The 17813-nt window shown below is 42.5% G+C and overlaps 1 protein-coding gene across 2 annotated transcripts in view; it reads right to left on the bottom strand.

Moving 5' to 3' along the window:
* Positions 1 to 16490, bottom strand: part of CNIH3 (cornichon family AMPA receptor auxiliary protein 3) — a 196095-nt gene extending 179605 nt beyond the window's left edge. For both annotated transcript variants that reach the window (XM_044674374.1, XM_044674375.1), the window contains exon 1: positions 16410 to 16490. In XM_044674374.1, the coding sequence (XP_044530309.1) occupies positions 16410 to 16490 (81 nt within the window). The remainder of the gene's footprint in view (positions 1 to 16409) is intronic.
* Positions 16491 to 17813: the final 1323 nt, after the last annotated feature.

Here is a 17813-nt window from a genome sequence, read left to right as displayed (position 1 = left end):
TCCCTGAGCATCCACTACGGAGAGAACAGAACAGAAACTTGGATGCAATTTTCATGCTTCACCCTGGGACGATGACAATGAACTGAAATTTCAAATATCTTCTGGCCCAAAATCATCGTGGAGAAAAAATGTTCAGTGTTTTTTAAAATTTTCTCTGTGCTCTTCAGTACAGAAGGTTCTCTTTTCCCCGTGTTTGTCAGACCCTCAGTACAGTCCATGAAGACCACCAAGTGCGTGTGACAAACGAAGAGAAACAACCGGCCACCAGTGCCTTCCTGGGCCATTCAGCTCCTATCATTGCTCCCACTTAAGAGAATAGCCTGCCGGGAAGTATGCTTTGGTAACAGACAAACACTACCCTCTCCAGAAGGGATGGATAAAGTAAAATCTAGAAATTTCTTTCCAGAGGATTTTTCTTGAGGGGGATGGAAAGAGTTAAAGACTTGTGATCTCATTAGTGACTTCTAATGTGGGAAGTGCTTCCATCCCCTCCACCAGGACACACTGGCAACTCGCCTGCAATTTATGATTTTGCAGAATTGGCTAAAAATACTAAGGGATGAAGGCATTTCCCTTGGTGAAATCCAAAGAGTATTGGATTTGGAGTTGAGGAACATGGGCTCAAATCCCAGATCTGTTACGAATTATCTATTTGGTCATGGTCAAGTCACTCAACCTACCATGGATCATGATTTCTTCACCTATAAAATGAGAGGGCTTGAGCCAGGTTCATCTCTAGGTCCAAATCTATGAACTCCTAGCTAAAATGAATCAAGAGATTTGAACTTGCTTTCCTTTACTCAAGGCTTCTTTTTTTTTTTAAATAAACCCACCTTCTTCTCAGAATCAATACTGAATATCCGTTCCAAGGCAGAAGAACATTAAGGGCTACACAATGGAGATTGATTGACTAGCCCAGGGTCAGATTTGAATCCAGGACCTCCCATCTCCAGGCTTGGCTCTCCATCCACTGGGTCTCCTAGCTGCCCCTCAAAAGGATTTCAGATCCTAAAGTCAAGTCAATGGCTGCTGATTTCAAGGTTCACCACATGCCAAGCATTGTGCTAAGGTCTGTGGGAGACAATTGAAAACAAAAAGAAAGATGGCCCCTGCCCTCAAGGAGTTTACATAGTTTAAGTATTACCTGAATCCATTTCACAGTTTTACAAATCAGGAAACTAGGACTCAGAGGACTGAGGAGATATTCCTACACTCACACAAGGCAGCTAGATGGCACAGGGGACAGAGCACTGGACCTGTCTCAGTTTTCCTTTCTGAAAAATGGAGATAATAGAGTTGTGAGGATCATATGAGGGATTTGTGAAGCACTTCACAAATCTTAAGACAGTGTAAGTATTTCAAACCCAAACTAAGCCTTCACATTCCAGGTCTTCTGCACTTTCCAATTCACCAGGCCACCTTTTAGGTGTGTAAGATCTAAAGAAATCCCACTAAGTTCTTCTGTAGAGAAAGGCCTCTCTGGTTATTTAGAAGGCCCCTCTGCACTAGGGCTGTTGTCCAGGCTGGTTTTTTTGTCCTCATCCTTTCCTGTGAAATGAAATCCATGTTAAATTACTTTATACATGATGAGATGATGGGCAAAGTTATATAGACAGCGCAAAAACTGGAGCCATTGGATTCATTTTAATTTTGTTTGTTTAAGATTAAACAGGGGGAGCAGATGAGTGGCTCAGTGGATTGAGAGCCAGGACCTAGAGATGGGAAGTCCTAGGTTCAAATGTGACCTCAGATACTTCCCAGCAAGTCACTTAACTCCCATTGCCCAGCCCTTACCACTCTTCTGCCTTAGAACCAATACACAGTAGAGATTCTAAGACAGAAGTTAAGGGTTAAAAAAAAATCTAGCTAGGTGGTGCAGCAGGTGGAGAAACAGAAAGACTTATCTAAGTTCAAATCTGGCCTCAGACACTTAATAGCTGTGTGAACCTGGGCAAGTCACTTACCCATGTTTGCCTCAGTTCTTCACACTGGGGGAAGAAATGGTAAACCACTCTGGTATTTTTGCCGAGGAAATCCCATGGACAAAGTCCATGGTGCCATGTAAAGTTGGACTAACCCCTAAACGACAACACAGACTAATCCTGTGCAAAGATCAAATGACCCATTTATGAAACCACTGGATTAACTGGCAGAGGCAGTAAGAGATGCTCCTGGCACTGCCAAGAGATACCAAAATGGGTGAGAGTTCCAGTTCTATCAAGTGAGGGATAAAGAAAGGAATTCCTGGGATCCCGAGGAAAAGAAGCGAATTCAGGAAATGCTGGGCATTAAACTCTCCAGGCTGTGATGTAACCTGCTTGCTTGGGCTGTTGCTGAGAGATAGGGGAGCTGCGCCCATGAAGAGTAGTAATAATGCCATTTAAGTTTTAAGATTCCTGAAGCACTCAGCATGACCCATTTCAGCTTCCAAGTCAAATGAGTTCTATTGCTTCCTCAGGTAGCCAGAGAACACCTAAACGACACTAAGTGACACTGTTTTTGCTTCATGGGCCTGTCATTGTCTACTCATCTATGTCCACTGCTAAAGTGTAATGGTTATAGGAGTTCTTAACCTGGGGATAATAATGGTAATTATTATATTATAATATATAACATAAATATTATGTATAAAATATATAAATATATGATAATGAATATATGATAAGAATAATATATTGTATAAAAATAAAATTCATTTAATAATAATAACCATTATAAAAATGGTTTTAATAATTTGATACTACATTTCAATATAATTGGGTTCCTTTGTGATTCTACACATTTTATATTATGCATTTAAAAATATTATTCTGGGAGCAGCTACATAGTATAGTGGATAGAGTATCTGGCCTCAAATTGGAAGGACCTGGGTTCAAATCTGACTTCAGACACTTCCTAGCTGTGTGATCCTGGGCAAGTCATTTAACCTCAGTGGCCTAGCCCTTGCTGTTCTTCAGTCTTAGAATTGATAATAAGACAGAAGGTGAGGTTTTTCATAATAATATTAATTTTTAATTATTCTGAGAAGTCTAAAAGGCCTCACTAGACTGCCAAAGAGGTCCATAACACCAAAAAAAAAAGGTGGAGAAACCTAAGAGAAGTTTTATTTGTCTAAGAATATTCAGCTGAGTCGTTATCAATTGCATGCTGGAGGGGACCACAGAGAGCAGGTTCAAGGAAGATTACCGGAGGGCTAACTCAACACTCCAAGAAGCTCCTGGCCCAAAGGCAATTCCATCCGAATTTGAGGAGCTTGAAATGTCAAGTGTTACCCTCGTAGAAGCCTTTCCCGGACCTCCTGAGACTTGTCGATAGAGTGATTCATCAGGCTGGATCCTCTATGGGGGATCCTTTGTTTTCTCTGCTTTCATCAGCTGGTTCTTGGAGCAGAGCTGATGGGTGCATTCAAGGATGTTGCCCACGCTGGTGAGGTGAGCAGCAGACGCCCATGAGCTGTCCCTCTGTCCACAGGCAGTCCACCTGTGCTGGGCCCATTCCAGGTCAGCGCTCGGAAGGCTAAGCTGCTTCTCCTCCCCAGGCCCACCAGCACATTCATTTTCCCAACTGATGAGCCATTGAAAAGCCAGGCTTTTAGTTTTTCTGAGCCAAGTTCAAGCCACTGGAGATGAGCAATAGAAGGGATCTTAGAGCTCCTCTCTCTCGTCCAACCCCATCATTTTATTGATGAGAAAACTGGAGTTTAAAAAGTGACTTCCCGAGGTCACGCCAGCTAGTCATTATCATTTCAAGCCAGATAAGTTTTTCACTGGCCTTTAGCCATCGTGTCTCATCCATTCAATAAGTATTTGCTGACCCTTTATTATAAGCAACATATTTTGAAAGGTGCTAAAAGGCATGCAATAAAAAAAAATATGACATGGCCCCTGCTTTCCAGAATTTTATAGACAGGACATTTACAAATAGCTGAAATTTAGTAATCTATAATTAAGATCAAAAATGAATGGTCAGACCCAGAGGTGAATAAAAGAGTTCAAATGGGATTTCAGTTAGACCTTAAAGGGCTGGACAGGCTACAAGGAAGGGCATGCCAAATAGGGTGAGATATCAAAAGAACTAGTGTCAGAAATTCTCATGGCAGGAGGCAGCTGGATAGCTCAATGGATGGAGAGCCAGGCCTAGAGATGGGAGGTCCTAGGCCTCAGACACTTCCTAGCTGTGTGACCCTGGGCAAGTCACTTAACCTAGTTTACCTCAATTTCCTCATCCATAAAATAAGTTAAAGAAGGAAATGGCAAACCATTCTAGTATCTTTGTCAAAAAAAAACCTCAATTTGGGGCCACAAAGAGTCAAACAAGACTGAAACAACAACGATTTAGGTAAAAGTCAGTAGGCTGGGAGGGCTCCAGTGTGGAATAATGGGAACTAAAGTTTGCAAAGTAAAAACAAGGTTCAATGATGTAGGGAATGGGAGGGAAGACACTAGTAAAGAAGGACCCAAGTTCAAATCCTAACTTGATATTTACTAGATATGTGACCTGGCCAAGTCACTTCACATATCTGAGAATCATTTTTTTCATCGATATAATGGAAATGATAATATTTGGGAATGGTCTTTTGTAAACCTTAAAAAAAATAAATAAAAATATGAGCCTTGAACTGAAAAGTTTGGACTTTATCCTATAAGTAAATTGTGTCAAAGCTATCAAAAGAACGCCTTTTCTCTGTACTGAAATGTAAGCTCCCTGAAGACAGTAACTATACATAACCAAGACTTTTAAGTCTCATAATGCCTAGTACAATATCAATACTCACCACAATTTAATAAAATTATTAAGTACCTACTACATAGAAAGCACTCTGCTAGGTACTGAAGGAGATACAAGGATTAGATAATATATGGCTGGTCTCTGCCCTCAAGGGGTTTAAAATCTAATAATTAGGACATATATACAAAATAATACATAAATCAGGCCTTTCCTATTTCTGTCCAATTGTTAATTCTCTCTTTCTCTTTCTTGCTTTATCAGTATTTTCTATTTATTCATCTCTTTATATGTCATATATCTTGCCACCTTTCCCCCCCTCAGTAGAATATAATATAGGGGGCAGCTAGGTGGCTCAGTGGATTGAAAGTCAGGCCCAGAGACAGAGGACCTGGCTTCAAATCTGAACTCAGACATTTCCTACCTATGTGACCCTGGACAAGTCACTTAATCCCCAGTACCTAGCTATTATCACTCCTGCCTTGGAATCAATATACAGTATTGATTCTAAGATAGAAGGTGAGGGTTAAAAAAAAAAGAATATAACAGTAACCGTTTTATTTTCTTGGTCTTTGTATCCCCAGTGCCTATTGTTGCATTTGAATTTTCACAAAAGGGTACACTGAGGCAATTTTCTGAGCAAGATAATATTTATTGGCAGGGGGATGTTGTCTATCAACAAAAGGGCCAATGGCTTGCCTCTGTTTATGCCAAAGATCCCAAGCAAAAGGATAATTCTCTTACACTGGTTTGGGGAATACAGAACAAAAAACAAAACAGAGTAGATGACATTGTGGCTAGAGGGAAGCATGATTGCTTTCAGAGATAAGGTGCAGTAAACAACATGACTGGTTGGAAGTTTGGTAATGGGGGCTTCTTCTCTCATGAGACTAGGAAAAAGCTCATTATTTGATTCAAGGTTCAACATTAGAAGATAACAAATTAGCCCTTTTTGTAAGGCAAATTAGACAACCTCGAAGGATAGCCTGGTCATGTACAGATATAAAGCCCAACTCCTTCGCTTTCACACACATTCCCCAAGGTCAGCTAAATTCCTTGAAACAAGAAGAGCTGGATTTTTCAATTTAACCCACTAGAGGCCAGCTGAACTCTGAACTAAATTCAAAGACAAAGAACTACTTAAGCAGTTATAGGGAAAAACCAATTAATTGTAAATAGGATCAATAAATAAATGATTCAGAAGCAGCTAGGTAGCTCAGTGGAGAGAGAGCCAAGCTTGAAGATGGGAGGTATTGGTTTCACATCTGACCTCCAAAATACTTTCTAGCTGTGAGACCCTGGGCAAGTCACTTTACCCCCATTGCCTAGCTCTTACTGTTCTTCTGCCTTGGTAAAAGAAGGTAAGGGTTTTAAATGAATAAATGATATAAGATAAATATTAACCTCACTATCACAATGCTTTGTACATGGCAGGTGCTTAATACACTTTTTAGTTGCATTAAATGGCATCATATCTTAGGTTGAACTAGTTCAGTTTAGGTCAAACTTACAGCTTCTCTCAGACTCTCCAGTCCCTCCAGCTACCCCAATCCCTTCTGCTCAATTCCACCTGGACTGAAGGCAAAAATACCTCGTGTTCTTTCCTAGCTCCATACTTACCTGTGGCCCTTCTCCCGCCCCACGTCAGGATCTCCCCATCTATTCCACCTGGGCACAGTTCAATCAATACTCCTGAACCACTAATATATCTCCCATCTTCAAACTACTTATGGAATTGTCCTGTGACATCTTTCACCCCTGCTGATATTTTTTCACCTCTAAAGTCTTGGGGGCAGAGAAAGGGGATGCCAAAGAAAATACATTTAGCGACAATTCTCAATAAGCCAGCCAAACATCAGACAGAAATTACATACCTGAATGAAAACAGAGATTAATCCAAAATTTGCCTCTATTACGGTTATATCAGTATATAGAGAGAGATATGTGTGTATATGTATGTATCAGAATTTTTACAGAATGAGTTATATCTTCAATTCTTCCCCCACTCCCTCAGATTAACCCTAAAATTAAGTCATTAATTTGCATTCACTAAGGCCTCACCAGCTGAGAGGAGACAAAGAAATGAGGTAACTCTAGAGCAAGATGAGTAAGAGAAGGAAAGCCAGCCTAGATTGAGAAATTTCCTTTAGATAATCCCCAAAGGAGATAATCCTCAGGCTGGGAATCAAGAGGCACTTTTTACCATGCTACCTACCTAAAAATGTCACAGGGATTGCTATCTTCCAACGCTAAAAAGACTAATGAGCATGTGGGGGGACATAATGTACATTCTCAAAAGCAATCTTCAAATTTATGAGGGCTGGAAGAGACAGGTGCCCTCATTTTACAAATGAGGAAACTGAGACCCAGAGAGGCTAAATTACTTGCCCAAAGTCAGAGACCAAATTAGTGCATATCTGGGAATAGCTGAGATTTGAACCTAGGTAGCACTCCCAGTCCCAGGGCACTTTCAACTAATGCCATATTGCCACTCTTGTGCACAAACAGTGGTCACTCAACACTGGTATAATTTATTTCAGATTATTTACCATCTGATGGAGAGAGTAGAGGAGAGACAGACAGAGACAGAGAGAGACAGACAGAAACAGAGATAGACAGTCAGACAGAGAGAGAGAGAGAGATAGAGAGAGAGAGACAGAGTCAGAGAGAAAGAGTGTGTGTGTCAGAGAGAGACAGAGAGTCAGAGACAGACAGAGACAGAGAGAGACAGACAGAAACAGAGATAAACAGTCAGACAGAAAGAGAGAGAGAGAGAGAGAGAGAGAGAGACAGAGACAGAGACAGAGACAGAGACAGAGACAGAGACAGAGACAGAGACAGAGACAGAGAAAGAGAGACAGAGATTTAAAGTGCAAAATGTCAGGAAACAATTGTTGAAACTGTTTCTAAGTGTAATTAAAAAATAAAAGGGAATAATTAGTTGCTTGTTTAAAAAATAATGGTCACTATTTGTACAAGCTTTTTCCATTAACATCTTTTCCCCTTGGACTCCTGCTTCCTAACACCTTAGCTGGGAGTTGCCCTAATCTTCTTGCTCCCCCATAGCTGCTTGATCTGGCCACTGGTACCAGTTTCCATCAACCTGGCCATTCCAGCTGAGCAAGAGGAGGTGGCCACTGAGTCATTCACTGCTTGAGCAAGTGGAAGCCATCACAGCCAGTTTTGTTGCAGTGATACATAGCCACATTTCCGTTTCAAGAATGCTGATGTCATCCATGAGAACTAGCTTGTCAGATGTCAGCATCTGTAATGGTTAGTCAAGCAGCCAAATCTTTCTTCTTTTCATTCTCATCAATCTGCACCCTCAGTGGCTCATGAAAGCTCAGGTGACGTAGTTCTTCTTTTCTTGTTAGGTTCTTAAAATCTTCTTTAGTGTCATGGACCCTTTGGGCAATCTGGGGACCCCTTCTCAGAGTTACATTTTTAAATGCATAAAATAAAATACAGAGGTTACAAAGTTAAGGGAAGGGGGAATAAGCATTTATTAAGTGCCTGCTATGTGCTAGACACTGTGCTAAGTGATTTAGAAATATTATTTCACTTGATCCCATCAACAATCCTGGGAAGTTGGTACTATGATTATACCATCCTCTCAGACTCAAAATCTCAGAATCATTCTGGATTCCTCTCGGTCTCTTACTCCCCAGCCCCATATCCAATCTATTGCTAAGACCTCTGACACTGCCACCACTCACGCTCGTGCAGGCCATCATCACCTCACAGCCTGGACAATTGCACTACCCTGTTGCTAGGTCTCTCCATACTCCAATCCATCCCCCATTCTTCCACCAAGGTAATTTTTCTTTTTCTTTTTTTTTACCCTTATATTGTCTTAGAATCAATACTGTGTATTGGTTCCAAGGCATAAGAGTGGTAAGGGTAGGCAATGGGGGTCAAGTGACTTGCCCAGGGTCACATAGCTGGGAAGTATCTGAGGCCAGATTTGAACCCAGGACCTCCCATCTCTAGGCCTGGCACTCAATCTATTGAGCCACCCAGCTGCCCATAAGAGTAATTTTTCTAAAGCCAAGGTCCAACCACATCATCCCCACTGCCAACTAAATAAATTCTAGTGACTCCCTACTGCCTCCAGGATCAAATACAAAATCCTTTATGATTCAAAGCCCTTCATAACTTATCCCCCTCCTACCTTTCCAGGCTCCTTACTCTTTATTCCCTTCCAGGTACTCTCATCCAGTGACATTGGCCTCCTGGCTGTTGTTCATAGACAAGAAGCTCTATCTCTTGGATCTGGGCATTTTCTGTCTCCCATGCCTGGAGTGCTTTCTCTCCTCAGCTCTGCCTACTGACCACTTTGGCTCCTTTAAGTCCAAATTAAAATACCAACCTCTACAGGAAACCTTTGTCTGCCCCCTTTTAATCCTAGGCCTTCCCCATTTTAATTATCTCCTATCTATCCTGTGTATTAGCTTGTTTGCTTGCTTCTTGTCTCCCCCATTAGACTGTAAAGTCCTTAAAGGCAAAAACTGTCTTTTGCCTCTTTTTTGCATCTCTAGTCTTTAGTATAACACCTGGAACATAGTAGGCACTTAGTAAGTGTTTGCTGACTGACCTTAGTAGCAATCTAGATTAGCGTCATAATTTTAGAATTGAGAAAATAGAGTCCCAGGCAGGTCGTGACTTGATCAGGATCATACAGTAGAAGTGATAGAATCAGGATTCAAACTCACCCACTCTGACTCCATAACCATTATTATAAAGTCGACTGAGGGGGCAGCTCAGTGGATTGAGATCCAGGCCTAGAGATGGGAGGTCCTAGGTTCAGATTTGGCCTCAGACACTTCCCAGCTGTGTGACCCTGGGCAAGTCACTTGACTCCCATTGCCTACCCTTACCACTCTTCTGCCTTGGAGCCAATACTCAGTATTGACTCCAAGATGGAAGGTAAGAGTTTTAAAAATAAATAAATAAATGAAAAATAAAGTCAACTAAGGTACTAAGAGTTTAAGATACTCATCCAGGATCCCACATTAAAGAATTGCTTATCCAAAAATAAAAAGCTAAGCATAAGTAGTGAAACTTTGGTCTTAAAAGTTGTCCTCTCATGTCTATTCATGTAAGGTAGAGTACTTGCAAGTAGTCTAACCAGCTTTGGCTGTAAATTTTACTGACAGTAGATTTCACTTTATTTTGGCTGGAATTTGGCTCCATAGGTAAAACTTTAGGAATTTTTCCCATTTTTTTAAACAAAATTATATAAAATATGTCCAGATAAATTAGTGCTTACGCTATTTAATTCCTGAGAGGCACAGTGTTCTAGCAGATAGCATGTTGGGCTTGAAGTCAGAAAGACCCAGCTTTAAATCCTAAATTGGGCCCCTCCTGATAAGTGACCCTCCTTATGTCATTAAGCTTTTTGTGTCTCAAGAAATTCCCTAGGATTTATTTACTAAGTAGCAAACATTTCCTCTTAAAAATGTTCATTCATCCTTCATTTAGAAGAGACCAATGACATCATGAGATGATGTCTTGACTTGTGAATAAAAAGGATTTAAGTGAGGCAAAGCTGCACAAAGTCATCAGGCTCACTCCGTCTTTTAGAGTCATCAAAGTCCAGTGGCAAAACAAAAGTCAGATCAACTGGGCAATGGCCCAGGATGCAATGGAAGATCTTGGCATCTTTGATGTCTATCCAAGCTCTACACAGTCTGCTTTGGGTGCCATCATGACCACTGGAACAAATCTGATCCATTCTGCTGGGGAAGTCTTCATATTCTTGGGGCAGACATCCCGATGGGTCTGAGGCTGATTAGTCACCCTCAGCCTGGTTTAGCCCATCTGCCTAGACAGTTTTTGTGGGGCATAGCCACTGGACATGCCTACCACAAATGAGAGTTGGCTGGACACCAAAAGTGGATGAGCAACCCTAGAAAGGGCTCAGCAAGCCCTTTCATCAAAGATGCTCATCCTCCCTGAACATCCCATATGCCCGCTCCCCTGTAAAATATGGCTTGGTGGAAAGAATTTCCTTTGTTGAAGAAACTGCAGACCTCTTACATAAGTCCTATAAGAGAGTGACTCCAAATATTTCACTTTCACAAAATAATGTCATAGGAATTTTTTATTGCTCTTTATTAATCTTTACTGAAGTTCAGGGTTGCCTTTCTTGGTTAGAGGCTTATTTGGCTGGATGAAGCCTGTCACATGGGATGGTAAAATTTATGGAAAGCCTCAGACATTTCTGAGATAAGAAGTCAAAAATAAGGCCAGACTTCTCAAAGAAATTTGACTTGCTTCATTTGTTTAAGGATGCCAACCAGCTCTGACCCAGTGGTTATCTTTGTCACTTTATAAAGCCTCCCTCTCAATCCATTGTAAATTCTGAATTTTGAAAATTTAATTTTAAGCTGTAAAGGGCCTTAGTTTAACCTATAGGCTCTAAAATTAAGACTTTTTTCTTAGGAGAGGTATAGGATTATGATTCTGTTTAAGTCTGTTAGGAAACTAGGTAGCCTGAAGAATCCCTTCCAGCTTGAAATCTGTGATCTTAGGTAGTAAATCTGGGCCTGAAATCCAGGCCTGACTCAGAATGGGGAATATTTCTACCTATCATTCTTTCTTTCTCTATAAAAATATGATATTTAGACTCAAGTTCTTAACTGGAATTTGGCAAAGGATTTGTAATTTCTCCAGCATGGGAAATTCTTTTAATTAGCTGTATGACCCTGGACAAGTCACTGGGCAGCGAGTTGTCAGAGAAGAAAGGGTGCTGAACCTTTGGTAGCCACCTTTCAGCTAACTCTCCTAGAGCTCCAAGAGGCTGTAGCATGTCCAGCAACCCCACCTCAGTAAAACTCTCTAGGCAGATGGACTAAACCAGGTGGAGGGTAACTAATAGGTCACAAACCTATCAGAGTGCTTGGGTCAAGAAGACTCAAGTTCAATTCAGACTCAGATACTTGCAAACTATGTGACCCTGGGCCAAGTCACTTAACATCTATCTGCCTCAGTTTCCTCAACTGTAAGTTAGGGATATAATAGCACCTACCTCCCAGTATTGTTGTGAGGATTAAAAAAGATAATCTTAGCACAGTGTCCTGCATGTAGTAGGTATTTAATAAATATTTATTCCCTTCCCTTTCTACTTCACTTCTCTCGCCTTCAGTTTCCTCACCTGTAAAGTAAAAGGGGCTAAAATAGATGATCTCTAAAAACTCTTTCAGGTCAAAAATTCTAAAATTAAATGGTATGAAGATAAAATCATAGTTGTTAATCCACAGCAAGAAAGATTCTAGGATATATAAAGTTTCTAAATTATATAAATTTAAGAGAAACATGCATCCAGAATAGGCACTAGATACTGTATGTCAAGTATAACACTTAATACTTTATTTAAAGCTCAATATTTTGACAGATAGGTGCTACAGTGGAAAGCAGGTTAAAGCTGAGTTCAAATCCTGCCTCAGTTAATTACTAGCTGTGTGACAATGAGTAAGTCTCTTAAGCTCTGGGTTTGTTTCAAACTGGAGATAATGAAAAGTGGTTTTGAGGATCAAATGAGATAACATAGACACAGTGCGCTGCAAAACTTAAAGCATTATACCAATATTAGCTATTATTATCATTATTCAATAAATATTAAGTACTTAAGAAGTTCTGCACATTTAGGAGAAAGGAGTCTTGCATCAGATGAGGTCTGAATTTGATCACCTCTGAGGTTTCTAAGTATCTCCCAGTCAATGAAATTCAAAAGACAAACAATGCTAGGCTGAAGGTAAAAGATTATGCTAGCGCAGAAGCAATTTTGATAGACCGAAGCTCAGATAATGAAGTTGGATTTTTGTTTCTGTTTTTTACAATTTCGCAGTTTGTTCTGTGTGTTTCAAATACCTTTAAGCAACAAAATGGGTGGGTTGTGGAACAAGAGAAAGAAAGAATCAGAGCCGTCTTCCTTGGGAAGAAGGGTGCTAGGAGTATTGTTACTATAAAAATGATAATTGAATTCTCTTCCACAGAAATGACAGTTAGAAATGCAAATCTTGCAGTTCTCCCTGGGATTTAAATCTTCACTTGTTACAGCCTTGGAAGTTCTATTGTGTTCAGTATTCCTAAGGAAGGCAGTCTAAAATTATGACCCTCTGGTCCACAGAGAGACAAACCCAATGGGAATACTCAAAAAGCCTGGCTTTTTATTCCAATGTAATATTTAATCTTCTATTACTCTACCAACTGCACAAACCACCCACTTAATTAACCTATTTTTGAATTATTTATTATCTGTCTACTGAATGGGTGAAAAATAATCTTTCTGGTCATCTATTTTCTTCAGATGGAAAGTTCAGCAAACTGTAGTGCTTGACAGTATCTTCTTTAGTACCTGCCCCCTTCTGGGCATGAAGAAAAGGGAAATTAGAAATGTATTTTTTTCCTGAAAAAAGATTATTTTTGGTAAATAAATCACAAGGAGGAGGGGGAGTTCATTTGAAACTCATTGTCAGCAGAGAATTTTTGCATTAATCTGGCACCATCCGCCATGTGCCTTTTCAGCTCAGAATGAAAAGACTAGCAAAATTATTTTCTCCCATTACAATCCTTAGTGCCTATAAGTTCAATTTTATCCCCAAATTAAAAGCCTATGTTCACCCGCCAGAAGGTTCATTGGTTTACCTAATTTCCATTGCTAACAGTATGGCATGCTGTTAAAAAAAGAAGAAGGACAAGAACATTAGACATGAAGTCAAAATATGTGGCCTAATTCACTGTGAGCCTTGCTTTCCTCATTTCTGAAGTAAACACTATAATGTCTGCCCAGGTTTCTTTAGGGTGAGGATCAAAACAGCAAATGTTCTAGGTAAGGTCAAACAGTGCCCTCTGAGCAGCCCTTTGAAATATCAGGGCCCAAACTCTCTCATCTCACCATCTGTAAACTGGGTCACTTGGTGTAAAAGGTAGCCAGGACATCTTTTTAACTTTACTATACCTTCTACTTTACCTTCTGAGTATACTGCACGTATCTTGTAACTATGTGCTTAGTTGTTTGCAAGTTGTCTCCTTGAGAGCAAGAACTTTTTTTGCCTTCGTTTTTATCTCTAGCACTTAGCACAGTGGCTGGCTCAAAGTAAGCATTCAATAAATATTTATTGCCCAGTTCATGTTTTAATTCTGCTCCTTTACTACCTGTGTGGCCCTGGACAACTTACTTCAACTCTCTAAGTAAGCCTCATTTTCTTCTCTGTAAAATGAAGGGATTAGGATAAATAGTTTCTGAGATAACTTTTAACTCCAGAGCTATGATTCCATGGACCATCAAAGACATCCTTAACTTCCAACCCTAAACCCCAAGGAAGAGAACAGAGGACATGGGTTCAACTTCTCCCCCTGTTACTCACCACTTATGAGACTTGAGCCAGACCACTTCATTTCCCTAGTCCTCAATTTCCTTATCTGTAGGATAAGAGAGTTTGACTAAATGGCCTCCAAGGTACTCTAACTTTAGATGTAGGATCCTTTGACTACCAGACTTCTCTGACATTTCAGCCATTCCTGGTTCTGAAACCTTTTCTTGCCTCCCTCTCAACAACTTGCTTTACCAAACTAGATATCGCTGTCATATGTAAATTTCCCTTATTCCAGATTGCTCCAGCCCACCTCAATGCTTCATATCCTCCTTCTGCCAAGAGCATCTCTTTCCATACCCTTCCTGTTCACAGTCCCCTAGTAGAAGCTTCTGTAGCTGAACTCTGTGATCTTTAGTTCTATTTTAAGAGAAGCTCTTTAGCTTATACAAAACACTCAACATCTCACCCACCCTGCAATTTTCCTTGCGCCTCCATCTCCCACTGTCTGCTTGCAGTAAAATATGCCACAACCATGCAACGCAGTGATTGTTTCCCCAGGATTTGTCCCTTGGACAAGCAAGACACAAAATAATAGCTGAAAAATGACCTTAGTGGCTCTGTAATTCAACCCTCAACAGGAACCTCCTCTATAATCCGGATAAGTAGTAGTCCAATCTTTTCAAATACCACTAGTAATGGCAAACTCATTGCTTACTAAGGCAACCCACTCTCTTCTGCCATAATTCTGATTTAGTCATTTTTTCCTTAAACCAATAATGATTTCTCTGCAATTTCCCCCAGTGCTCTTAGTTCTGCCTTCTTAGAATCCTTTGACACCTCACCAATGGGAATTCTAACCACTTTTCTGGAATAGTTATGCCTCACAACCCTGAGTTTCAAGAGGATGGTAAAAGATTCCCAACATCTGTTCTCCCTGAGACCAGAATGGCTCCTTTCCTCACTGTATACATCACTTTTGTCACTCATATTGACTGATGTTATCCAATATACAAACCTCTGTTTCAGTATTTACTGTTTCCTATCACTGATGCAGAAACATTATAAGTCCTATTTAGCTAAAAAGGAAATAAAAAACCTGGCAGTTTAAGTTTATTTATTGGCAGTGCCCCCCCCCCTATCAAAGAGAGCAGGGTTAGAGCTCAAGGTCAGGGTTTCCATTCTGTCTCCTCTCTCTCTAACAGAGCCTAGAGCTTATTCACTGAAACCTGTAGTCATATGAAGAAGAAAATTCTTTTTCTGTTGTTTCTTCCCAACACTTGCTCGGTATTTACCAACTATTTCCCTCCACCCCCACCCTTTTTGTACCATCAAGTGATGAATTCAGTCCTATCTCCAGCTCTGTCTGCTCTGTTCCTGGGACTCCCTCCTGGAGCCAGCCCCTTGACTTGCTCAATCCAGGAAGCTAGAAAACCCACAGAGGAGAGGCAGGGAAACCTGAGCCTGGCTGGCTTCCCTGGCTCACCTCTTAGAGAGAAATGGAACAGATGCTGAATGTTTCTAAGGGTCAGACAGTGAGTCTGAGGCAGGGGGATGGTTTCGAGCCCACATGCAAACCAGGAAGCATTTTAGGCTCTGGCAGTCAAAAGGTTCCTCCCAACAGGAAGGAAATACATTCTCCTCCCTTACTGCTTTTCTCTGGGCACCCTTTACTTCACCTCTTCCAAGATTAGGACTCCCTTTTGTCTCTCGTTTTTCTACGCCCCTCGACCATTTCTGTCTCCCACTTTTCAATCCTCTACCTCATTGAAGTGAATCGATCTCTCTTTCTCCTCTCCTATTTTCCCCCTCTCCTTCCAGTCTCCTTGCTTCCTCCTGCCAACAGCTCCCTTCACCGCTTTTCACTTTGTCTCCAATTATGCCTAAATGCAACCCACCACAGATGCTGACATTTTAAATGTTTAGTTGTTATAGTTACTTGACTAATTGCCGGGCCCAACGGTGGGGGGGGGGGGGGGGGAGGGAGAGAGAGAACTGGCTGTAGTGTTTTCTGAGAGCCCCGGGAAGCACGACCAAAACAGGAAAGTTTGGGAGGACAATGCCCCCAGGAAGCTCCAAGGCCTGGTTGGCAAGGCGAGCAGGACTCCCCTGCCTTTCCCCGCTGAGCTCAGGTGGCGTCAATTCCTGTACCTGCCAACTCCCAAGACTGGTTGCTTATTGCTAAGAGACGTCAGCAGCTAGAAGTGGTGGAATGGCTAACCCCAGAGCACCACTCACCACTCTACGTTTGCAAAAATTAGAAGGGGGGAGGGTATTATTTTACAACGGTGGGGAGAGGCGAAGGATGGGATATGGCGAATGAGTCCCGGCCCGAGAGAAGAGTTAGAAACTGCTACCGGTACTCACGTGCCAGATGGCGAAGAAGATGAGCGCCGCGCACAGGACCAGAGACAGCATGTAGCAAAAAGCAGCGAAAGTGAAGGCCATGGTGAAGAGACCACCTAGTAGAGGTGCTCCCCTTTCCCTCTCCCTCAAAATTTCCCCCAAAAGGAGAAGGTAGAGAACTAAGCTTTCACTCTCTCAATGCTAATTGTAACGAGGAGGCACCTCAGTTGGTGAATGGAGACCAGTGCGGGGGGAGGGCAGGTAAGGATGCAGGGGCTCCCTCAGATTCTAAGAAATAGACCCCGAAACCCAAAAATCAAAGGCAGCGAAAGGAGCGCCAGGTCTAAGAGCCCCGGAAGAGCCCCTTCCTCCAATCCAGGAGAAACCAGGGTGGCAGGAAGAGAGGAACAGGTTCACTCCTGTGAGCACTGTCAGGAAGAAAGTCCTGGTGTGGGGAAGATGGGGGGTGGGAGAAGCGGGGTAGTGCGGAGAAATTACACTTCTTGGACAGAAAAACAGAGAGGAAATCCCCGGGAAAACAAAGGAGATGCAATCCCAGGAAAGCCCAGGTTCGACCCTCCTTAATCCTGAGGAGTGGTGCGCCCCAGGACTCTGGACAGCTCCGGAGCGCACGCGAGAAGCGTCCCAGGCAGTGCCCGGCAAGAGACTCGACCCCTCACTCCACCTCCGAAGGGTTCAAGAATCCACTAACTCAGGATCGGTCACAGGTTCTTCCCTAGCAGGGAAGGTCTTCTGGGTTGCGGAAAGGAAAAACAAAAACAGCCGCTTTCCCTAGAGCTCAGCCTTCCCGCCGCGGCTCCCTCCTCGTGGATGCTGTTCACTCTATCGGAGACCAACCCTGGACGGTCACCTCTGGAATCCAGTTAGGATCCCCGAGAGGTTGGCGACAGAAGACGGGATAAGCAAGAACCGACCCACCAAACCTCGGACCATCAAAGCGCAGTCGCCGGCGGCCGCAGGGCAGCACAAACAAGTCCAGTTCCACCTGCTGCTGCTCCCGCCGCCGCGGTTTCAATGAGAAGAGGGAGAGTGTCCCGGGATCCTCTTCTCCCGAGCGCCCCACCCCGCACCTCCGCCACACACTCCCTCCCTTCGAGCCAGCGGAGAGAGACAGCAGCCACTTTAGTAGCCAGAGGCGAAGCGCCGCCGCCACGGCTGCTGCAGCTGCGCGCACCGCCAGCTTAGCACTCAACTCCAGGCGATGTTGCGGGGAGCCCCAGCACGTTGGTGTGCTGAGGGCGGCGGGCGACAGTCGCAGTGGCAGCACAGCGAAGGGGAGGTGGGATAAGAGCAAAGAATGAGCTGAGCTGGGCGGGGACTCTAACGACGTGGGTCTTAAGTAGGTGGGGAGAAGGGGTGGGAGGGAAGACTACGATTGTGCGTGTTTCACGCTGCCTTAGGCTA

This window comes from Gracilinanus agilis, chromosome 4 (assembly GCF_016433145.1).
Source record: "Gracilinanus agilis isolate LMUSP501 chromosome 4, AgileGrace, whole genome shotgun sequence".
Classification (NCBI taxonomy): Eukaryota; Metazoa; Chordata; class Mammalia; order Didelphimorphia; family Didelphidae; genus Gracilinanus; species Gracilinanus agilis.
Note: the sequence above shows the minus strand (reverse complement) of the source record. Positions and strands in the feature narration are given on the sequence as shown.